A 25161-nucleotide genomic window follows, 5' to 3' on the forward strand; every position below is an offset into this window, starting at 1 on the left:
AGACCGGAAGGCTGCAGAGTGCCTAATCGGAAGATGAGGTGCTGTTCCTCGAGTTTACGTTGAGCTTCCGTGGAACAGTACAAGAGGCCAAGGACGGTGAGGTCCGAGTGGGAATGGAGCGGTGAATTGAAATGACAGGCGACCGGAAGCTCGGGGTCACCCTTACGGACTGAACGGAGGTGTTCCGCAAAGCGGTCACCCAATCTGCGTTTGGTCTCCCCAATGTAGAGGAGACCGCATCGTGAGCAGCGAATACAGTATACTAGATTGCGAGAAGTACAAGTAAATCGCTGTTTCACCTGGAAGGGGTGTTTGGGGCCCTGGACAGTGGGGAGGGGGGAGGTATAGGGGCAGGTGTTACATCTCCTCCGCTTGCACGGGAAGGTGCCAGGCGAAGGGGAAGGGCTGTTTGGGGTGATAGAGGAGTGGACTAGGGTGTCTCGGAGAGAGCGGTCCCTGCGGAATGCTGAAAGGGGAGGGGAGGGGAAGATACGTTTGGTGGTGGGATCACTTTGGAGGTAGCGGAAATGCCGGAGGATGATCCGTTGAATGTGGAGGCTGGTGGGGTGAAAGGTGAGGACAAGGGGAACCCTATCGTGGTTCCGGGAGGGAGGGGCAGGGGTGAGGGCAGAGGTGCGGGAGATAGAACTGACACGGTCGAGGGCGGTGTCAACCACGGTAGAGGGGAATCCTCGGTTGCGGAAAAAGGAAGACATGTCTGAAGCACTGGTGTGGAAGGTGGCATCGTCGGAGCAGATACGGCGGAGGCAGAGAAACTGGGAGAATGGAATAGAGTCCTTACAGGAAGCGGGGTGGGAGGAAGTGTAGTCCAGGTAGCTGTGGGAGTCAGTGGGCTTGTAGTAAATATTGGTCGATAACCTATCCCCAGAGATGGAGACGGAGAAGTCGAGGAAGGGAAGGGAAGAGTCAGAGATGGACCATGTGAAGGTGAGGGAAGGGTGGAAATTGGAGGCAAAGTGAATGAAATTGTCAAGTTCGGGGCGAGAGCAGGAAACGGCACCGATACAGTCATCAATGTATCGGAAAAAGAGGTGAGGGAGGGGACCCGAGTAGGACTGGAACAAAGATTGTTCCACATAGCCCACGAAAAGGCAGGCATAGCTAGGACCCATGCGGGTACCCATGGCAACACCTTTGATTTGGAGGAAATGAGTGGAGTTAAAGGAGAAGTTGTTCAATGTGAGAACAAGTTCAGCCAAGCGGAGGAGGGTGGTGGTGGATGGGGACTGGACGAGCCTCTGTTCAAGGAAGAAGCGGAGTGCCCTCAGGCCATCCGGGTGGGGGATGGAGGTGTAGAGGGATGGTACGTCCATGGTGAAAAGGAAGCGGTTGGGGCCAGGAAACTGGAAACTGTTAAAGTGGCGGAGGGCGTCCGAAGAGTCGCGGATGTAGGTGGGAAGAGACTGGACAAGGGGAGAAAAGATAGAGTCAAGATAGGAAGAGATAAGTTCCGTGGGGCAAGAACAGGCTGAAACGATGGGTCTACCAGGGCAGTCCTGTTTGTGGATCTTGGGAAGGAGGTAGAAGCGGGCTGTGCGGGGTTGGGGAACTATGAGGTTGGTGGCAGCAGGGGGAAGATCTCCAGAGGAGATGAGGTCAGTGACAGTCTTGGAAACGGTGGTTTGATGTTCGGTAGTGGGGTCATGGTCCAGGTGGAGGTAGGAGCAGGTGTCGGAGAGTTGGCGTTCAGCTTCCGCTAGGTAGAGGTCAGTACGCCAAACAACAACAGCACCACCCTTGTCAGCGGGTGTTGCTAATTGATAGGCAGAGGATATAGTATTTTAGAAGGAAAGGGAATGATGTTGGCAAGTAAGAGGATATGGTTTATGAGAGGGAATGTTGACTGTGTGATGATTTGGAAAATAGCATGGGATAGTTTACAGGTTGGGCAAGTGAGATGTATGGTGGAGTAGCAAGCATTTTTGGGTGACTAAAGAGAAGTTGGTGGAGGAAGGAAAGGAGGACAAGAAAGAAATGTGAGATACAGTACGGAGCAGTAACGAGTACAGTGGTGTAGTAAGTAATAAGACAGAAACTAGTAACTATGGGTTGTGAGTATTTCAGGGGGATTGGGGTAATCAATTGGGGGTTGGAAGATCTTGGATTCCACACACTCAGCCACATGTTAAGTGAATTTGCAGGATTCCATTCACTTAGTGACAATTAATTAATACATTGGATTCCATTGACTCACCAACACAAAATGTAATTGACTGGTTTGCTCAATTCCATTCACTCAGCCATACATTATAATTCTGTAGATTCCATTAACTGTGTTAATTTCCCTCTGACCTTTGTAACTGCATCTATTTGGTGTCTTTTCTATTCAACTAGCCTTTCTGCCTCACTTCTCTATAGCAGCCCTTTAAGTCTGTACCTCAGGTGAATGGAATGAAATGTAATTGGGATTGCTGACTACTATAACCTCACCCTAAATACTCACCATATCCACAGTACTCCATTCCCCCTCAACTACTCACTACACTTCTGGTCCCCATTCACACTACTCAGTATCTCAAATATCCTGCTGCCCAAATCCTCAATTCTCTCCTCTGCTATTCTCTACTCTCTGAAAACTGCTTACTACCCCATAATACATCTCACTTCCCCAGTTATCTAAACTACTCCAACACACCACAACGCCCCCTCCTGATCACCTTCCCATTATGTTACCCAGTTCGGAGGACTTTGCTCCTTCTGGTCCCTCCACCTCGGACATACAAGACTTGTCAGCTGGAGACTAAAGTGTTGATCCAGTCCAGCCACTTTTTCTAACAGACTTTTACAGCTAGCAGAGGAGTTCCACTAAAGTCAAGCATCAACTAACCTCATCATGTTCCAGCCTTCCAAAGAAAAGTCACCAGAAAGAAACCTCACTGCTTCCTTCAGGCACAAACTGTAACAACTGTGTGACCACAGCTGGTGAGTTCCACTTCCCTTTACCAGCAAAACTTTTCTTGTTCCAACTGTCTTGCTCCAACTGCAGAGGACAACACCTCATTTTATACAGAGATGTTTGTCTATTTTCAACATAAAAGGATTCAAAATAGAATGCTGGAACTAGCCCAAGTGCCATTCAGCCATCATTGCAAATTAAAGCCTTCTGTCCGAGCCCAAGTCTGATTAGTCTAGGAAGAGAATAGCAGCCCTGTTTGAGCGAATATGCTGTGGGGGAGCATTTAAAATGACAATGGCAGGGGTGGGAAAAGTCCAGAGAGGTAGAGACAGGATCAATTAAGTTGATGGAACAGAAGCAGAAGATGTATCTAAATTATGAGAAAATATTATCACAGGAGAAAGAGGAAAAAGAACAGAAAAGGAGAACAAAGAGTCAAAGATAAAGCTGTGGACTGGTAAAGAGCAAAGTTTAGCAAAATAAGAAGGGATCTGGCAAAACTTTAATGTGCAGGAAAGTTAGAAAATAGGTTGACTGATTAGCAGTGGGAAATATTCAAATTTATGTTCCTTTCTCCAGCACTAATATCCCTCATCTTAGAAAAATCAACTTTCATTTAAAGAGCACCTTTCACGATCTCAGGATGTCCTAAAGTACATCACAACCAATGAAGTACTGTAGTCACTATTGTAATGTAAGGGAACATGACAGCCAATTTGCACACAGCAAGGTCCCACAAATAGTAATGAGACGAATGACCAGATAATGCGTTTTCTTTAGTGGTGTTGGTTGAGGGATAAATGTTGGCCAGGACGCTGTGCTCCTTCGAATAGTGCCATGGGATCTTTTATGCTCACCTGAGACGACAGACACGTTCTTGGTTTACTGTCTCATCTGAAAGGTGGCACCTTCTACAGTGTAGCACTCCCTCAGCACTGCACTGAAGTGTCAGATTAGATTATGTGCTGAACTCTCTAGCATGGGGCTTGAACCCAGGATTTCCTGACTTAGAGATGGAAGTGCTTCCACTGAGCCAAGGCAGAGTCCAGAATTAGCTTTAAAAAGTTAAATATAATCACCTTCCCACACACATCCCCACATTTCAATATTTTTTTGTTATACATGTTTATTATTACAAGTAGAAAAAATATTTCAGAGCAAAAACATTTTGAATGCTTTTATTCAAATTTCATAGCAAATGTGTAAATACGTTTTAAAACTTCCAGCAATGTATTTAAAAATCTGAACGTATTGTATTTAAGACATCTCTAGAAATCAGCAATTTGAATATAACCATGAAACCCAACTTTTTATACTGTAGTAGTTTTCTTGACTGAAATATTTAGTTCCTTTCCTCTGTACAATCCTTACAAGTTTATAACGCTCTAAATAAAAACACTCCTTGATATTTTGTGAAACGAAAAGCTTTAATTTCTATCATTCTGCACTTCAAGATTCACAGCAAACAAAATGGAAGGTCTGTAAATTAGTTCCCAGCATGAAAAAGAATAATAGCACAATAAACATGAAGTGGCAGAACAAATATAGTAAACTGCACTTAATAGTCCACTAATGTTAAGACTTAAAAATGTAAAATATATTTTTTCCTGCCCATAACCCTGTCATTTAAATAGGGAACATGGTGTAATAAAAAACAGAAAATTCTGAAAATACATTGCAGGCCAATGAGAATCCGCAAGGAAAAAAAGCTGTCAAGTGTGTACCTTTCCATCAATGTTCTGATGAAAAGGTACACACCTGAAACATTACAATTTATGGAATCATAGAGGTTTACAGGACAGAAATAAGGCCCTTCAGCCCATTGGGGGTGATTTTCAGCCAGCCATTTCTTGCATGAAAAACTGGCATCCAGCAGAGAAAAATCCTGGTGGGGGCCTTGGACATCCATTTGCCCACCTGATTCAATTTTCAGGCATACCTTGAAATGGGCTCCCATCAATCACAGACAAAACTGTTTAAATATGAAAATCCTACTGCCTTACTCTCTCTCCATAGCTTACCTTACAGCTAATTGACCTGCTGTATATTTCCTACATTTTCAGTTTTTATTTCAGATTTGCAATATTTGGAGCTGTTCCTTCCTTTTATTTATACAGATGCATGATGTAATTAGAAGTCATGTAAAATCCACATGCACTACAACATGGCTGAAAAAGAAACTATGAAAATTTAAATTATGGTGATGTCTAGATGAGAAATTAAATATCCACCAGCAGGAACACCTGACATAACTACCTTCTGTCCATTGTCAAGTGCGTCTTAATGACCGATCGTAAGCTACATTGACAGCTGTCATAAAAGGAATCTTTGCCATTTACACCCTCCACTGAAAGAACAAGGGAAATAAAAGTTTGAAACTAAGAACTGCAAATCATCTACTTAATACTCACAGGGCTGCGAGGATTTCTAGTGCAGGCATGTTATGCGCCATTTTTTTCTTAGTTAACGTTTCAAATTATTCCAGGTTATGTTACGGTGTCATTGATCATTCACCTCACTATGTACCGCTTTTCAAAGCAAGTGGTGTTTTGCATTGGCATGTAAAAAAACCTCTTTAGAAGCTTTAAAATTATCTTCAGGAAGAATGAGGAGACGCAATATAAACTAAATGGCACAATTTTAAAGGGGGTGCAGGAAGAGTGTGACCTGGGGGGGGGGGGAAGTCTTTGGAGGTGGCAGGGCAATTTGAGAAGGCTGTTAAAAAGGCATATGGGATCCTTGGCTTTATAAATAAATAGAGGCAGACAATACAAAAGCAAGGAAGTTATACTAAACATTTATAAAACACTGGAGTATTGTGGCCAATTCTGTGCACCACACTTTAGGAAGGATGTGAAAACCTTAGCGAGGGTGCAGAGGAGATTTACTAGAATGGTACCAGGGAGGTGGAGAGACTAGAGAAACGGGGGTGGTTCTCCTTACAGCAGTGAAGGTTAAGGAGGAATTTGATAGAGGTGCTCAAAATCTTGAAGGAAGGGTTTTGATAGAATAAATAAGGAGAAACTGTTTCCAGTTGCAGAAGGGTCGTAACCAGAGGACACAGATTTAAGACAATTGGCAAAAGAACCAGAGGCAACATGAGGGAAAAAATGTTTACACAGCGAGTTATGATCTGGAATGCACTGCATTCTGTCTTATCTCGACTGAGTTGGCATATGCAGTCTAGCTGTACTCTGCCAACTTTGGCCAGGATAACACTGCTCTTTCTCGAAATAGTGCATAGGATCTTTTACGTCCATCTGAGAGAGCAGACGGGACCTCGGTTTACCGTCTCATCCGAAAAGGGTGGTGGAAACAGATTAAATCATAACTTTCAAAAGGGAATTGGATAAATATTTGAAAAAAGGAGAGAAACGCTGGGGTAAGGGGAACGAGTGGGGGAGTGGGACTAATTGGAAAGCTCTTTCAAAGAGCTGGCACAGGCCGAGTGGCCTCTTTCTTTGCTGTATCATTTTATGATTCTATGAAAACTTAATGACTATCCTGTTTACGATTATTGGCTTACAGTAAACTTGCTAGTAGACGAAAGGGTACACTTTAAACTTTGAATCCAAATGAACAACAGTAGCCGATAATTGCAACAAACTCCTTTTAGAGCCACCAAGTACGTAGATATTTCTTTATGCAAATAACCAATGTCATTAATTGGCACAACACAGACCTGCTAACGAAAGTCAACAGTTCCGCAGCTTTTCTCTTACTTTTAAAATTAAAACGCACTTGCATCGTGACTACGCAATAATGTTGGAACTCAAAATAAATAACGTGTGTTCTTCGCTCTGACCTTCCCCGGTACGTTTACCTCTAGAGAATGGTGACTGTGTAATTTGACAACGAGATTTGCAGAGAAGACACTGGCGCGTCTTCCTCACAGCAGAGCCTTCAGCCCCTTTACGAGGAACACAGGTGCAGACAGCCACTGTTCTGACAGTGCCGAACGTCAGCGGCAGAAAGATTCTTATCGAACGCCGCGCGTCCCGATTCGAAGGTCAGCCTGGAATTCCCACCCTCGCGCTTTCTCCATTGTCCCACGCCTGCCGGCAGCCGAACCCCCATTGGTTGGTTTTGATGTCAATCAACGGGAGGGTGGGGTGTCGCCTCGGGCCATTCAGGACGGTTGCGGCCGCCACTCCTGCGCACTGGGTATGTTTACTCAAACTCCTGCGCACTGGGTATGTTTACTCAGTTGATGGGGCGTGAAATCAGACTTTGTTTAGGAATCCACGACGTTAAACTTCAAAGAATAACGACCCCCCCCCCCCCCCCCCCCCCATTAGTGAGATATTAGTTTTAGTCTGCACTTTTAGTAGCCTGGTTTAAAGATGCGGTGAGTGGTGTTACACGAGGCTGTACGGGCTGGTTTTATTCACATTGAAAGGAAAACAGGCCATTGGGCCCAACCAGTCAGTGTTGGTGTTCGTCCTTCACACGAGCAGCAATCCTAATCCCAGGTGCCCACCTTGTTCTCTCCTTTATTCCCCTTTCCTTCATCCTCCGATCTAGTTTATTCTTAAATGTGGACATGGTTTGTACTTTAATCACGGACTCTAATACTGCATTTCACAGCCTCACAGATAGGGCTGCCAGCACTCTGGTTAGACTTCCTTCTAGAGGTTTCCTATGACCTGCCCCCAAGTCGCGCCACCCAGTCAGCTTTTTATCCAATTTTTTTTGATAACGAATAAACAAGTGTTCAAAGAAAATGTAAAAACATTTTTTAATGCCTCTATGATTTTTCTCCTGGGTTGCTCACAGCAGTGTCCAAGAGATGAATCTTTAATTCCTGAGAATCCAGGACAATCATGGAGGGTTGGCAGCCCTACTTACAACCCTCTGTGTAAATCGTTTCTCCTCACTTTGTCCTAAATCTCTTCCATATAATCTTATATCTATATCCCCTCACTCTAGACCTCTTCTCCAAAAAAATCACTGGAATCAGTCTGTTTCTATCTATTTTGTCACATCCCTTCATAATTTAAACATCTCTATCAAATCACTGAATCATCCCCTCTGTTCTAATGAAAAAATACTTTCTTTGTATTCGTATTTCTTCATACCAGGCAGCACCCTAATGAATCTGCATTGTATCCTCTCTTTTGCGTCAAGCTCCTTACCATAGAGTGGAGCCGAAAGCTGGAGTGTCCTACAGCTCAGTGTTGGAACTATCACAGAAACCCCACAGTGCAGATAGAGGCCATTTCGGCCCATCGAGCCTGCACCGACACATATCCCACCCGATCCCCGTAACCCCTACACCAACACATATCCCACCCTATCCCCGTAACCCCACGTATTTAATCCCCCTAACACTAAGGGTCAATTTTGATCATAGCCAATCAACCTAACCCGCACATCTTTGGACTGTGGGAGGAAACCGGAGCACCCGGAGAAAACCCACGCAAACACGGGGAGAATGTGCAAACTCCACACAGTCACCCGACTTGGAAACTCAATTCAAATTGGTTGGATTTGCAGATGATACCAAACTCGAAGGGACATTGTAATACAAATGGACCTGAGAACTGTAGGAACAAAAATCAAAATTTGCTGCTGACACCAAATTGGGGGGGGGGGGGGGCATGTAAAATACATTAATAAATGCTGGGTAGCTGCAACATTGTAACAGTATTCCATGTATAGGTGATGCTTGAGGGTCATGTTATGCAACCTCAGGCTAAACGAAAAAGGGAATATGATGATCTTAGGGGGAAAGAGGTTAAAAAGGTAATTAGGAAGGCAAAGAGAAAATATAAAATAAAAATTTCAAAGAGTATTAAAAGAAATAGTAAAGTATTCTATAGGCACATAAGTAACAAAAGGAGAATTAAGTCAAGGATTGGACCACTAATCTCATAGGAAATGGCAAGGATACAGAATAGATACATTGGGCTGGATTTTGTCAATGGGGAGCTTTTGGAGGCGGGACTCCCACTTGTTGGGTTTTAGTCCCGCCTCCATCGACTTGTGGCCAACCCACGCTATTTTCCCTTGATTGACCTTGTTAAACCCACCCAGCGGCCGTTACAGGTGACGTCAGCGAGTGCCGTTTCATCTGTCAAGAGCTTTTGACAGATGAAATGTCATCGTTTGACAGCTCTGTGAAGCTGTCAAACACTGACAATCTGTCTTCTAAGTTGTATCTTTACTCAAGACACAATTAGAAAGCCTTCCTGACCAGAAAACAGAAGGCTGCAGCTTTTGACAGTTCAGCGGCCATTCTGCTTTCTATGCCGGTGAGCTGAGGGACTCCCGAGACCTGAAGGGAGGAAGCCTGCAGGAAGAAGTAAAGGTAAGTAAAACTTATTAAAACACTTTACACACACCTCACACACTTACCTCTGCACACATGCACCCATTATTCACCTGCACACCGGACATCTCGGGCCCTCCGACCTCCGCAGACCGACGGCCCGCCTCGCTGACCCTGGCGAGGTTTGGAGCCGTCGGGAAGCCCACACTTCAGTGCTCAAAATAGGGATTAGCCAAAAAACTGCCTGTTAACTACCTGTTAACAGGCAGTTAATTGGTATTAATCCCCTTCCCGCCTCGACCCGCCTCCTGGCAAGATGGCATGGAGGTGGGTTGGGCACCCGTCCCCAAATTCTGCCATTTTCCCGGCAGTCCCGCCTCCAAACCCACCTCCCCAGGGTTGGCAAAATCCTAGGGTAGTCCTAACAAAGGGAACTATAATCCAGTTGGTGTCAATGGTAGGAAAGATACTACAATCTTTTCTAAAAGATCAGATACCAAAACATCCACAGGAAGAGAATTTAATTAAAAAAAGTCAGCATGGATTTCTAAAAGGAAGGTCATGTTTAACTAATCTTATTGAATTCTTTGAAGAAAGAGTAGACAAGTGCAGTGCAGTGGATATGGTGTTCCTGAACTTTCAGAAGGCGTCAATAAGTTTCCACGTAAGGGACTCATGCCAAAGGCTAGGTCATGTAGCATCAAGAGCCAGGTTGCATAATGGATTGAAAGATGGCTACAGAACACAGAACAGACAGTAGGAGTTGGGGAAGTTTCTCGGATTGGCAGAATGTGTGAAGTGGTGTCCCACAGGGATCCGTGCTGAGACCATACACACAAATGATTTGGACTCAGAAATTCAGCCCTGTGCGAATTTCTGGGGTAGAAATTGGGGTGTGTTGCGGCCATTTTTCAGGCATAAAACGGGGGCCACGCATACCAAATTAGAAGTGGTATGACCTGCAACCAATCGACCGCCTAAAACAAGTACTAGGCGATCAGCCCACTCTGTAGCTTGCTCATATAGCTGAGGCCCGAGGTCTAATTCCTGACTGTCCTTGAGCCTCTCGTTTCGGGTGCACTCTACTTCCACAGCAACGAAAGCGGGCCCGGACGAAAATCTAACCCCTAGTCTCCATACTACAAAAAGGATATTGAAGCACTGGAGAATGAGTAGAAAAGATGTACAAGTAAGTTACCAGACTAAGAGGATGCAACTATCCGGAAATAGTGAACAAGCTGGGTTTCCTTTCTCTGAAAAGAGAACACTAAGAGGAGATCTGATAGAAGTCTTTAAAATCATGAATGGGTCCGATAGAGTGAATGTGGAGAAACTAGAGTAAAAAATGGTTTGCGCCAGCAGGCCAGTGTGAAATGGCGCAGGGAAGGATCCCTGTGCCAGAACAGGTGGGCACAAGGCCCGATCGATATTGCGCCTCAGGCCTCCATTTAATAAGATTGACGATGATGAATGTTGGGCCGCTGCGACAACAGGAACGACCCTCAGGTGTCATCAGGAGAAGACGATTGAGATGGGTGGGGGGGGGGGGGGGTCGCTGGCAGCAACCTGCAGTAGTGCTAAGGAGTGGGAGGAGCACTCCTACTCTGCCCAGCTCCACATTAACATAAATATTTTAAAATAAACTTATCTTTTTGGCAGCGGCCTCCAGCAGTCTCTTTAACTGGTTAGGCTGCCTGTAGACCAAGTAATCCTGAGCAGAGCAAGCCTGTTGCCTGCTCCGCTCATTGCAAACAAATTTCCAGAATGGGTCCTAAAACAGGCATTAAGCTCCTTATTAGCATACTCAAGGGGCCTAATGTCTGTTTTAGGCAGACACCAGGGACTCCTCCACAGCGCCCAAACCAATATGGCGTTGGATGTGTTCCCAATGCTGCTTGGTGTGTTGTCACCCTAAATCGGACCTTGGTGCCACCGTTTATTGCCCGGAATATGGACTCAACAAATTTTGCCCCACTGTCTCCACTTGTGGGTGAGTCCAGAACAAGGGAACACAAAATATAATATAGCTATTAACAGATCAAATAAAGAATTTAGGAGAAATTTATTTATGAGTGATGAGAATGTGGAACTCACTGTAACATGGAGTGGTTGAAGCAGAGAGCACCGATGCATTTAAAAGGAGACTTGATGAATACTTGATGGCGAAGGGAATAGAGGGATTTGGGGGAAGGGTGGAAAGAGTGGGCAGAGGCTCGTGTGGAGTACAGAACATTTGGGCTGAATGGCATCTACCTGTGTAGATTCTATGTAATTCTATGTTATAGGCCTTTCGTTCGTAGCCAAGCAATATTTTTATTGTTTTGTTTTCTGGTTAGTGCAGGGTTGTTGAGTGCTGCTGTTTTTGAACTTATTACTGATTTTGTATATTATGTTGTACTCTGTTGCCCATATCCTAACTCGCACCAAGCCCCGCTCACCCATCACTCCTGTGCTCGCTGATCTACATTGGCTCCCAGTCCGGCACTGCCTCGATTTTAAAATTCTCACTCTTGTTTTCAAATCCCTCCATGGCCTCGCCCCTCCCTATCTCTGTGACCTGCTCCAGACATACACACGCTCCAAGATCTCTGCATTCCTTCAATTCTGACCTCTTGTGCATTCCTGATTTTCAGCGCTACATCACTGGCGTCTGTGCCTTCAGCTGCCTAGGCCCTGAGCTCTGGAATTCCCTCCCATAACCTCTCTACCTCTCTCTCCTCCTTTACGACATTCCTTAAAACCTACTTCTTTGACCAAGCTTTTGGTCATCTGTCCTAATATCTCCTTATGTGGCTTGGTGTCAAATTTTGTTTGATAACGTTCCTGTGAAGTGTCTTGGGACGTTTTACTATGTTAAAGGCGCTATATAAATGCAAGTTGTTGTTATGGAACTTGAGGTTCTTCTTTATACACATAGTTATTGATAATGTGAGAAACCAGTAAAGTTTAATTAACAAAAATACATAGATGCCATGTTCTCAAGTGGCCACTTAATGTTCACTGCATAAAAGATGGATATTGTAGTTTTAAAAATTAATTAGCTAGAAGCATGTTGCCTTTATCAGATCAGTAAAACAGCAACTGCATGGCTAAATTCAGGACATGACAGACCATATGGATGCACTTTAGTTGTTACAACAACTAGTAGCTACACAAATGATTTTGCAGTATTAATAGATATATGCAGATGGAATGGGACAACACATTGGAGTGTAACACTTTCTGCTATGGAGTAATAGGCTGTAGGCTTGCGATTTACTGTTTGCCAGGGCCATTATCATCAGTCTGTTAGAAGCCCATATTAGAGCAGCATAAGCAAAGTCCATGGAGCAGGATACTTGCTCAGTCAGAAATGGAATATGGGGCCTGGAGATCATTGAGATGAGAAGTGATAAAAAAGTACCCTAAAAATAAAATATATATGCTGCTAAGTAAGAAATGGTATAACCTCATTACTTCTGTCTAGGCAAGCACTGCAACATTCTATCACTCAAAAGTTGAGAATAACTAAACAATTTAAGTTTCAAAAGATTATCAAGCAACCTTTGGATTAAAACTAAGAAGGGGGATTAAATACGTGGGGTTACAGGGATAGGGTGGGACATGTGTTGGTGTAGGGGTTACGGGGATCGGGTGGGATATGTGTCAGTGCAGGCTCGATGGGCCGAAATGGCCTCTATCTGCACTGTGGGGTTTCTGTGATTCTGTGAATAAGGCCGTACCAATCTAATCGAATAATGTAGTTTATTTGCTAACTAATCATAAACTAACTAGTGTTCACTACTTGGTAAAACCAGAATTTTCTGTATTTTTTCCTCTATTCTTTACAGTTTATGACATAATAAAACTCACTACGCACTTGGTTCAAGTATAAAGCAAGGCTTTAATCAACTTGTTTCAAAACATGGAAATCTAGTTGTACTTCACTAGTTCCTGTCCTACAAAATGTCCCTGGGCAAGCTGGGCCCACGCCCGAGTATTTATACTCCTTGGACGGCGCCACCAGCTGGCCGCCCAGTGTTATTTCATGAGTAGTTTCTTTATGATGATGAGATTTATAACATTCTTCCTGCCTAAAAGATTTGGAAGTCCATCGACTTCCTCCTAACGGATTAGGCGGACCACGAATAGCCGCAGTCTTTTAGATCTTTGTTTATGGCTGGAAGGCACGTCTCCCCGGACCGTGTCTTGGTCCCTGGGCCGCTTGATCCATACTGGTAGATCAACAGGGCCCGTGTCGCCTTGATCAACCTGAGGGAGACTGGGGAGATCGTGACTCTAGGTGCGGGTCCCCACAGGCGCAGAGCTGGCTTCATCTTGTTTGATAGCCGGGGATTGACTGGCGTCCTGGCTTCGGGTGGCCATCCCACGGGGAGCGCTCGGCTCCCTGAGTGGATCCGGTGGGGTAGCCGGCAGATCTCTTGATGTCCCAGGTAGGGCGTCATCTTCAAAAGAGCGCAGAGTGTCGGCATCATTACCGTGGGTCCCTCTATCAGTTGGGTCCGTGGGACCGGTTGGACAGGGAGCCAGATCTCGGAGCGAAACGGTGGACTCCCGACCATCAGGGTACCGCACGTGTGCGTACTTGGGATTAACGTCCGTGAGTTCCACCTCGTCGACGAGGGGATCGTTTTTGGAAGATCGGACGAATCTTCGGAGCAGCACGGGGCCGGGAGCTGCCAACCATGACGGTAGGGACGTCCCATGCATGGAGCGACACTGGAACCTGAAGAATCGCTCATGAGGCGTGACATTGGTGAACATAGAAAGAAGAGACCTGATGGAATGCAACACATCAGGGAGCATAGTTTCCCACTGCTGGTCTGGTAGGTTGGGTGACTTCAGTGCAAGACGAACAGCGTTCCAAATGATAGCGTTGTATCTCTCAACTTGTCCATTACCAATGGGATGGTACAGTGTCATTTTACTTGTGGCGATTCCTCATTGGGAAAGATAACTTTTGAGTTCGCTTGACATGAAGGAGGGACCCCGATCAGAGTGGATGAAATTGGCCGTACCGCAAAGGGAAAAGACTTGATCAAGGCATTTGAGCACTGTGGAAGTAAGCATATTGGGACGGGAAATCAAAGGGAAAGCGTGAATATTCGTCCACCATAGTAAGTAAGTAGGTGTTTCGCGTTGAGGAAGGCAATGGCCCTTTAAAGTCAATGCTGAGTCACTGCATAGGCTGCAAAGCGTGTATGAGCGAGCCATCCGATGGACGGAAGAATTGTGGTTTTAATTCCACACAAATTCTACACGAGCATGTTCTTTTCACATCTTCCGTAGAAAATGGGAGATTTTTAGATCGCACAAAGTGCAACATACGGGTAACGCCAGGATGGCATAAGTCAGTATGAAGATCCGCAAGAGTCGAAGTTGACATAGAAGAGCAGAATGCCCGCGTGAGGGTATCCGGGGCCACATTCTCTTTGCCGGGTCAATAATGTATGGTGTATCCAAAGGCGGCCAATTCCATCCTCCAGAGTTGTATTTTGTTATTGTTGATCTTAGTGCGTTTCCGGTTATCCAGCATAAAGGCCACGGAGCGCTGATCAGTTATAAGTGTGAAATGGCGACAAGCGAGAAAATGACTCCATTTACGTACAGCTTTGATGAGGCCGTAGCCTTCTTCTCGACAGGAGGATAATAGAGCTCGCTACCCTGCAAAGTTCTGGACAGAAATGCAACGGGTCGACCACCTTGATGCAAGGTAGCAGAGATCGCCACCTCCGATGCATCGCACTTGACCACGAAAGGAAGATTTTCATCAATGGAACGAAGCGTGGCTTTTTCCAGTTGTCGCTTGAGGAGGTTGAAAGCTGAAATAGCCGTTGCCTCCAATGGAAATGACTTCGCGTGAAACACTTCCTTCCAGATTGCCAAGATGCCGCTAGGGCGGGGTCATCATCAGTGAAGGCTTCTAGGGTAGGGTTGTCTATTTCTTAAGGCTAAAGGGATCAAGCGATATGGGGAGAAGGCAGGGACAGGGTACTGAATTTGGATGATCAGCCATGATCTCATTGAATGGCGGAGCAGGCTCGAGGGGCCGAATGGCCTACTCCTGCTATCTTCTATGTTTCTATGTCATCCGCTAGGTTAGAGTCATCATCAGTGAGGGCTTCCGCCCGAGACCTATCGAAGGAGTCATTAAAAGTGATAACAGCAGCCCGTGCACGAGGTAAAAGATAGGTATCTGCATTCCTCTAAGTCCAGGGAACATGCCTGGTCATAGGCAGCCTGTAACTCGAGGGTTTTATTCTCCAACAGACGCTGGCATATGAAGGGAGACACAATCCCATTAATAAAGGAATCATGAATTAACTCCTCCTGGTAATGCTCAGCTGTGACAGCTTTAAGATTACAATCCTTGCTGAGCCTGCGAAGTTTCTGAAGGAATTCGTCAAGTGATTCCCCGGGTTGTTGTCGAGTTGTGGCCAGTAGATGCCAAGCAAAAATTTAGTTTGAGGCCTTAACATATAGTCGCTGTAATATTAGGATAGCGGAGTCATAGTCTACACAGTCTTCAATATAGTCAAACACATGAGGAGATACATAATTGGCAAGTATCTCTAATTTATCAGGAACATTCTCACCACACACCCTGAGGAAGTTGCTGAAGGTACGATACCAGTGTTTCCATACCTTAGCAGTTGTAGGTGAATTCGGGTCTAGGTCAAGACGGGCGGGTCTGAGTAGTTTGTCCATGATGGATTGATTACTATGCCGGAGTTCCCTTCTGCAGTTGAAGTCGTAGCTGGCTGTTCCCGAAATCACTCAGAGCGTGGAGTCGATATCAAGTTGATTAAATTGACGTAATAAAACTCACTATGCACTTGGTTCAAGTATAAAGCAAGGCTTTAATCAACTTGTTTCAAAACATGGGGGTCTAGTTGTACTTCACTAGTTCCTGTCTTACAAAATGTCCATGGGCAAGCTGGGCCTACGCTCGAGTATTTATACTCCTTGGACGGCGCCACCAGCTGGCCGTCCAGTGTTATTTCATGAATTTCTTCATCATGATGAGATTTATAACAGTTTATATATCCAATATTGAAACTTCTGTCCTGGAATATTTATTGAGGTTAGTTCTGAGAACCTTATGATTCATTACTAATGACCAAACCAGTACTCCAGAAATGAAAAGGGTCATATTAAGACCAATAGTATAGGACTGTAACCCAATTGATGAAAGTTAGTGACTGGAATCATCAATTACTAAAAGATTGAAACAGTATAATGCTTGTTTCAGAATCTCACCCCTAGTCACCGCACTTTACAACTGTGATGCTACATGAAGATCTATTTTAAACCAAATTGGTAAATCCAAGGGTTTATTACAGTACAACTTCCAAGGCAAGATTTGAGCCTAAACATTTTAAATCTATTAATAACCCCATTAAAATAGTGGACAGAGGCATGTCACACAAATGTGTTGTGTTCACACCTTATTATCATAAATAGTTATTACTAGACTTTAATTTCTATAAGTAGAAGTAAAAAGAAAACCAAAAAGGCTAGAAATCTAAAATAAAAGCAGAAAGTTCTGGAATTGCACAGTATGTCAACCAACATCTCAAAGAGAAAAAAAAGTTATCTTTTCAGGTGTAATTCTTCGACCTGATGTACATTTCCAGCATATTCTGCTTTTATTTCTTAAATTCTCAGTGTGCTGTGCATTAGCAATAACACTGGCACTTACACTGAGAGCTTTTATCAGCACCAGAGCGAATGCTTTACTTGGGTTTTAACATTCAAATGTCTATAGTTCTTTGTAATGTGCAAATGAAGGATTACCTTCTGATTCTGGATATAAAAACAGCTATCAACCATCTCCAATGTGACTCCAAGTGGTTTTCTCCATTTGCAATGATACATAGGCCTCTGTAATCTGGCTATTGATGGATATTGAGGCTCATGCGTTGTTTTTGTTTTAAAAACTCAAATTGCTTTGTTTCCTTCTGTGCATTTCTATTGCAAAAGCTGGATTTTTTAAACATTCTAAATAAAGCCCATTCAACAGTTTCCTTCGCTTATCTGAGCTATTCAAAAGTATTAATTTTAGTAAATTATGATAAAGACAGTTGAACTGCAGAATTTAAATATTGCCAAAGCTATTATCACATATCATCTTTTGGTCAGTTACAGAGAAGCATGGTAGATAAAGCAGAAGGACTATGTAGACAACTTAGTTGGATAAGTAAGCATCAATAACAGTTATAGATTTAAATTTTCCAAGAATAGATTGTGATAGGGAAAATGGTTATGGTGAGAAAGGGGCATTTTTTACAAGAAAGAAAGCACTACTTGACCTGGGTGTACTGGCGAGATTATGGCTTGCAAATCTTTCAGGCTACGTTGCTTTTTGTGTCAGAAATTACCTCGTGGATTTTAAAAAGTTGAAAATGCTGGAAACACAAGAAATCAATCAGCATCCGTGGAGAGAACAGACAGTGCCCCCGCAAACAACTGAAAAATTAAAAAATGAACGAGTATCTCCCTCCCCTTTGCTCAGATCCTATTCATTGCTGGTTCATTTATTTCTTCTGGTGAAGGGGTAAACCCAAAACTTTAACTTGTCTGTTCTCTTCACAAATGCTGACTGACCTGCTGTGTATTTCCATTGTTTTCTGCTTTTACTTCAAATTTTCAGAATTTTAAAAATCTTTTTATTAAAAGTGACTGATGTAAGAAAAAGGAGTCTCACTCATCAAGTAACTTTAAAGTAAGCTTTAAGCAACTTATAATCACACTATATGCAAGAGAGGTCGTCACCATGCCTCTGGTAGAAGCCCCTTTACAATACTGAGCAGTTCAGTATTTATACCAGTCCAACAGGAAGTGACGTATGACAGGAAGTGATGTATGTACAAAGTTCACAGTTCACAGGAAGTGATGACACATAACTTCCCGGAAGTTATTATTATTATCACATTCTTCCCTCCTGCAGGATTAGAAGGCTGTGGTCTTCCTTTTGTTCCGCAGCCGCCGAACGAGGAAGAGTCGCACCCGTTTGGGTTCCCGTCGTAGAGGTTCGCTGGTCCGCTTACATGCGGTTGGCCATTGGTCAGAGTCTGTGTGGCCTGGATTACCCTGTGAAGGGTTGGGGAGATTATGGCTTCGTGTACGAGCCCCAATAGGTTCAAAGTCGGTCTGCCTCTGTTCAGAGGGAGGTGCAGAGCTGGTCTGTGGCGGATCAGTACTTTCGTGCGCGGTACTGGGAGGGTCGCAACTTTGAGTACGGGGTTCTACCGGCACCAAGCTAGTTGGTGTCCGATCAGGATCCTGGAGAGGGGTACCCGATAGGTTCCAAGAGTTTCCTGGTAAAATACCATCACCCGATGTCCCACTAGGTCCTGGTGGGCAGGGAGCCAGATCCCGTAATGATACGGTAGATTCTCGGCCGTCGGGATATCGTATGTTTGCATAGGTGGGGTTGGCATCGGTTAGTTCGACCTCGTCTACGAGAGGGTCATTTTTAGATGTCCGAACGTATCTTCGGAGTAGTACAGGTCCAGGAGTAGTTAGCCATGACGGGAGTGATGTCCCATGAGATGAGCGACGCTGGAATCCAAAGAACCGCTCATGAGGTGTAGTATTTGTGGCTGTAGAAAGAAGGGACCGGATAGAGTGCAATGCATCCGGAAGCACTGCTTCCCATTGCTGGTCTGGTAGGCCCCGAGATCTTAAAGCAAGACGTACGGAATTCCAGATGATACCGTTATACCTCTCTACCTGCCCATTTCTGATGGGATGGTATGGCGTTGTTTTGCTTGTAGCAATTCCCTGTTCTGAGAGGTAGTCCTTGAGTTCCCTTGACATAAAGGATGGACCCCGATCCGAGTGAATATAAGCCGGCATGCCACAGAGAGAAAATACCTGCTCAAGGCAGCAGATTACTGTGGACGCCAGCATATTGGAGCAGGGGAAGGCAAACGGAAAACGTGAATATTCATCAATCATGGTGAGCAAATATGTGTTCCGAGTGGAAGAGGGCACTGGGCCCTTAAAATCGATGCTAAGTCGTTGCATCGGTTGGGTTGCATGTATGAGCATACCATCTGAGGGGCGGAAGAACTGAGGTTTTAATTCCGCACAAAGCCAGCATTCTGAGCATATTTTCTTTACATCTCCAGTAGAAAAAGCGAGATTCCGTGATCGTACGAAATGTAGCATGCGCGTAACGCCAGGATGACACAATCCATTATGGACATCTATGAGAGTAGAGGACGACACAGTGGAGCAGAATGCCCGTGTGAGGGTGTCCGGGGTCACATTCTCCTTGCCAGGTCGATAGTGAATGGTATAACCAAAAGAGGCCAGTTCCATCCTCCAAAGTTGTATTTTATTATTCTTAATTTTGGTTCATTTTCGATTATCGAGCATGAAGGCGACTGATCGCTGGTCCGTGATTAATGTAAAGTGCTGGCGAGCTAGAAAATGGTTCCACTTCCGTACTGCCTCTATGATGGCTGTGGCTTCCTTCTCAACCAGAGGATAATGTAGCTCGGCACCTTGTAAGGTCCTGGACATAAATGCTACAGGACGACCTTCCTGATTTAGAGTAGCCGAGATCGCCACCTCTGAGGCATCACATTCGACTATGAAAGGGAGATTCTCATCGATGGAGTGAAGAGCCGCTTTCTCCAACTGTTTTTTGAGAAGGTTAAAGGCTGCAACAGCCGCTGTTTCCAATGGAAATGATCTAGCATGCAGCAAGGGTTGGATTTTGTCTGAAAAATGAGGAATCCATTTAGCGTAGTATGCAAACAGACCGAGAGCCCGACGTAAAGAAGCCGGATTCTTAGGTGACGGGAGCTCTTGGAGCGGGCGAAGTCTTTCTGGGTCTGGCTTAATGATACCATTGCCTACGCAGCAGCCAAGGATGTTGATGGTCGGTTGCGACTCAACAGATTTAGATTCATTCAAGGTTAAGTTACGGCGATGGAGGGCATCCCAAAATTTTTGGAGGTTGGGGTTGTGTTCCTGTTGATCGTGACCTGCAATAGTAATGTTATCAAGATAGGGAAAAGTGTCCCGTAGGTTTTCCTGTTTAACCAGGCCATCCATTGCCCGTTGGAAGACAGCCACTCCATTAGTAACCCCAAATGGGAGGCGACGAAATTGGTACAGCCGTCCATTAGCCTCAAAGGCCGTGTACTGCTTATCTGAGACCTTCAAGGGTACCTGATGATAGGCACTTTTTAAATCGTAAGTTGAGAACACTTTGTATTCGGCCAGTTTATTAACCATATCATCAATGCGTGGCAATGGGTAGGCGTCCAAGTCAGTATATTGATTGATGGTTTGCGAATAATCAATGCATAGTCGTTGTTTGTGAGGTTTGAGAGAGTTCTTGACGATGACGATTTGAGCCCGCCAGGGCGACGAACATGGTTCGATGATATCCTCTGCTAAAAGTCGAGAGATTTCAGCCTCAATAAAAGATTGGTCTTCCTGACTAAAGCGCCGCGATTTCATTATTATTGGTTTGCATCGAGGAGGAATACTGGCAAATAATGAGGGTTCATCAAGTGAAGCTGCTGATAATGCACAAAACGGTAATTTAGACAGTATATTAGAAATAGTAAGTCCAGGTTTGGATCCGCCGATCTCAATGGTGAGTTTCTTATGCAGTTTTTGAAAATCCAGCCCCAAGATGAGATCACTACATAAGTCCTTGAGCACCGAAAGTCGGGTGGAGGGATACATGCGACCATTAAGCGTCATATCAACAACACAAAAGCCGGAGATTCTGGTATTAAGTGATGACTGAGCCATCGCAATTGCCTGGTCCGATGGGAAGACATGTAGTTTCAATTTCGCAACAATCTGTTCTGTAATGAAACTATCATTAGCACGGTGGCATAGTGGTTAGCACTGTTGCCTCACAGCGCCAGGGACCCGGGTTCGAATCCGGCCTCGGGTGACTGTCTGTGTGGAGTTTGCACATTCTCCCCGTGTTTGCGTGGGTTTTCTCCGGGTGCTCCGGTTTCCTCCCACAGTCCAAAGATGTGCGGGTTAGGTTGATTGGCTATAATAAATTGACCCTTAGTGTGTTAGGGGGATTAAATACGTGGGGTTATGGGGATAGGGTGGGATATGTGTTGGTGTAGGGGTTACGGGGATCGGGTGGGATATGTGTCGGTGCAGGCTCGATGGGCCGACATGGCCTCTATCTGCACTGTGGGGTTTCTGTGATTTCTGTGATATCAGTACTTTGAGTCAATTAAGGCATCTAAGGTATGCCCTTTAATTGAAACTTTTGTAGCTGCATGAAACAGGTTCTGTGGGCAAGCAGCTGTAATTGGTGTCGTTGCACAGAGAGTGGCTGAAACTCTCGGTGTGCTTCTTCAGGAGAGAGCTCGAGAGGAAGCTTGATAGGTCCTAGCTGGAGCATCTTGATAGGCCCTAATTGGGGCAGTTCGGTAGGCCTTAGCTGGATAGGCCCTCGTAGAGGCTCTTGATTGGCAAACTTTAGCAAAGTGTCCTTTTTTTTTGCAATGACTGCAGATCACATTGCGAGCAGGGAAGAATTTCCTAGGGTGAAAAGAATCTCCACAAAAGAAGCATTCCTTCCTAGATTGCCAAGAGGCTGCTAAAGTGGGGTCATCCTCCTCTTCATCAGAATTATCAGGATTAGATTCCTCCATGATGTGGTGAGACCACTTGAATTGTCTGGTTGCAGTTACAGCAGCAGATCGAGATCTGGGCAGCTGATAGAGGTCTGCATTTCTCTTTGCCAAATCCAGAGAACAAGCTAGGTCAAAAGCCTTTTGTAGCTCAAGTGTTTTACTTTCTAGTAGACGCTGGCGTATAAATGGAGAGGCAATCCCGCAGATGAAAGCATCACGAATCATTTCTTCGTGGTACAGCTCAGCTGAGGCTGCCTGAAAGTTACAATCTATGCTGAGCCTGCGAAGTTCTTGAAGGAATTCGTTAATCGATTCCCCTGGCCCTTGTCGGGCTGTGGCCAGTAGATGTCTAGCATAGACCTCATTTGGAGTCTTGGCATACAGTTTTTTAAGTGCCCGAATCACCGCATCGTAATTATCCCATTCATCAACATATTCAAACACTGTTGGGGTCACATAGTTGATAAGTATCCTCAGTTTAGTAGGAGCATTCGCTTTGCATTCATCAAGAAAATTCTCAAAAGTACGATACCAATGCTTCCATACCCTGCCAGTTGCTGGTGTGTTTGGGTCCAAGTCCAGACGAGTAGGTTTAAGGATGTTTTCCATGATGGGTGGTTCCCTGGATCCTTAACTCCGAGTTTGTCCGAAGGTCTAGTATTTGTGAGTGTAAATACTAAGTTGCTTAAATTGATGTAAGAAAAAGGAGTCTCACTCATCAAGTAACTTTAAAGTAAGCTTTAAGCAACTTATAATCACACTATATGCAAGAGAGGTCTTCACCATGCCTCTGGTAGAAGCCCCTTTACAATACTGAGCAGTTCAGTATTTATACCAGTCCAACAGGAAGTGACGTATGACAGGAAGTGATGTATGTACAAAGTTCACAGTTCACAGGAAGTGATGACACATAACTTCCCAGAAGTTACTATTATTATCACCGTGACCATTGGCTCAGAAAGAAAGAAATGAAGACTTGCATTTATATAGCGCCGCTCATGACCTCAGGATGTCTCAAATGCTTTACAGCCAATGAGGTACTTGTGAAGTGTAGTCACTGTTGTAATGTAAGCAACAGTGGTAGTATTCCCGCCTGAGTGAGAAGGGTTGGGTTCGGGGCCCATTCCAAAAGTTATTAACAATCCATTCCTGTCCTGATCAAAGGGCTACAATGTTGCTTGGTTTCCATGGTTTTATGGAAGCAGTGATTCAACATGTCCTGTGCTTGTGATTTATTTAGTGATGACATCACTGAGCTATTTCAAACTCTCTTTCCCCTCCCACTCAGTATGCTGTTTCACAAAAATATTCTTTTGTCTTCCTGCTTCCCTTCCTGCATGCTCACATTTTCACATCATTAATCTGTTAAACATGCTGGTAAAAAAATCAGTGTAATGCCTGCTCTATGATTTTTTTCACAATTTTATTTTGTCCCTTCGCTTCAGGACCACTATAATAGGAAAGGTACAGTTGGTTAGTGAATGCTAATCAATAAATTAAGATCTCTTGGTAAAGTGACTGGAGATATTTTTAAACGGGTAAAGCTCAGTACATGTCCTACAGTGTGGTTATTGTTATTGACTGTAGAAAAAGCATTCAATAAGGTTAAGTGGGATTAATTCTTTATAAAGTTGAATGTTTTGGCTTTAGTCCAAATTTTATCAGATGGATTATACAGATCATGTGCACCTCTCCCCATGTATTTATTGAACAGCCAAGCTTCTATTGAGGTTTCAAGTGGTGCTTAGTAGAATTCCCACTGTCTCCATTAATATTTATTGTAAAGCTGGAACCATGGGTACTTCCATATGAAAGTGCAAAACAATAAAGGGGTATTCGACCCATTGGGACATTCTATTCAGGAGCATTACCATCTTCATGTAAAGAAAATAAGGGTAAAAATTACAATTGATGCTGCTTTCACAAGCAGCTTAACACGCTTGTATCAAATTATTCTCTGTGTTCCTTTAATGCCTGCTTTAAAATAGGGCTGAGAGAATTTATCCCTCCTTGTCCTCTCCATGTAATTAATCTTCAGAAGAAGAAATTTCAGACACCTAAGAGAAAGCAGTTTAGAGAACTATGCGGATTAGGCAATTCCAAAATAACTATTGATTAGACCTGGGAGAATACAACCTTTTGTATTAACATTCTAATAGCAATTGAGATAACCAAGCCCAGATACGATAATAAAACTTAGCTGGATTGTTAAAAATATCACTAACAATGAACTATTTTGTAAAATGTAATTGTTCTAGGATGCATGAACAACAACAACTTGTATTGATATAGCGCCTTTAATGTAGTAAAATGTCCTAAGGCGCTTCACAGGAATATTATAAAATATGACACTGAGCCACATAAGGAGAAATTAGGGCAGGTGACCAAAAGCTTGGTCAAAGAGGTAGGTTTTAAAGAGCATTTTAAAGGAGGAAAGAGAGGTAGCGAGGCGGAGAGGTTTAGGCAGGGAATTCCAGAGCTTAGGGCCTAGGCAACATAAGGCACGGCCACCAATGGTTGAGCGATTATAATCAGGGATGCTCAAGAGAGCAGAATTGGAGGAGCGCAGCTATCTCGGGGAGGGGGGGGGATTGTGGGGCTGAAGGAGATTACAGAAATAGGGAGGGGCGAGGTCATGGAGGGATTTGGAAACAAGGATGAGAATTTTGAAATCGAGGCGCTGCTTAAAGCGAAAGAGGGTTTCATAGGAACAACACTAGCCCAATAGACGGTAATCATAACAATTGTTAATCAAGAAAAAGTAATAATGGCCTGGAATTTGCGGTCCAGATGATGGTGAACTGGCAGCTATCGCCGTCATTCCGCATTTGAAACTGACTGCAACTTCGGGATTTGGTGCATACCAGGTGCAAGCGGAAATCTTGAAGGTGCGGTCTGTCGGTCACTTCACCGACACTGGCTGCACTGTGCACCCCCACCACCACAGAGCTGGCAATCAGTGAAATCTCTCAAATCAGGGAAACTGACGAAGACTTCGGCTCTTCCTCAGTAATACCGCTGTTAAATTCCCCATTAAAAGTTAGACCTTTTTGGATTAGATGTAACTGGCGTTTTGACAGCGTATTGACTGCTAAACAAAGGCTATGGCCCTGAAAAACTAATTTTAATTTTGTGCCGTGTCAAATTTATCAAATTTAAGAAAAAATTAAAATTTATAAGAAACTTAAAAAAAATGTTTTAAAGTTTGTTCATCTTTATTTCAGGATTGCCTTTTCCCTGTGTGAGAGCCCCAATCTTTGTTTTGTTCTCGCTAACATTTTTTAAAAGTTAGAATTTTAAGAGCTTACTCACTTCCTTGTTCGCTGTCTGTGAGAATT

General features: G+C 44.2%; 1 protein-coding gene across 3 annotated transcripts in view; it reads right to left on the reverse strand.

The window, feature by feature from the left end:
- The window catches only part of LOC147111906 (lysosomal proton-coupled steroid conjugate and bile acid symporter SLC46A3), a 36933-nt gene extending 29954 nt beyond the window's left edge, over positions 1-6979 (reverse strand). Inside the window, exons 1-2 of one of the 3 annotated variants that reach the window (XM_085999291.1) lie at positions 6741-6979; positions 5174-5264 (exon numbers count right to left, since the gene is read on the reverse strand). Coding sequence is in view for 1 of the 3 variants with exons in the window: in XM_085999289.1 (XP_085855415.1) it covers positions 6640-6664 (25 nt within the window). In the remaining 2 variants the exon portion in view is untranslated. Of the gene's footprint in view, positions 1-5173; positions 5265-6639 lie in introns of all 3 variants that reach the window. The other 2 variants (XM_085999289.1, XM_085999290.1) reach the window with 2 other exon arrangements.
- Between the last annotated feature and the right edge of the window lie 18182 nt (positions 6980-25161).

The sequence above is a fragment of the Somniosus microcephalus genome, chromosome 10, assembly GCF_052327205.1.
Source record: "Somniosus microcephalus isolate GS21.2 chromosome 10, FLI_Smic_1.0, whole genome shotgun sequence".
In the NCBI taxonomy this organism is placed as follows: Eukaryota; Metazoa; Chordata; class Chondrichthyes; order Squaliformes; family Somniosidae; genus Somniosus; species Somniosus microcephalus.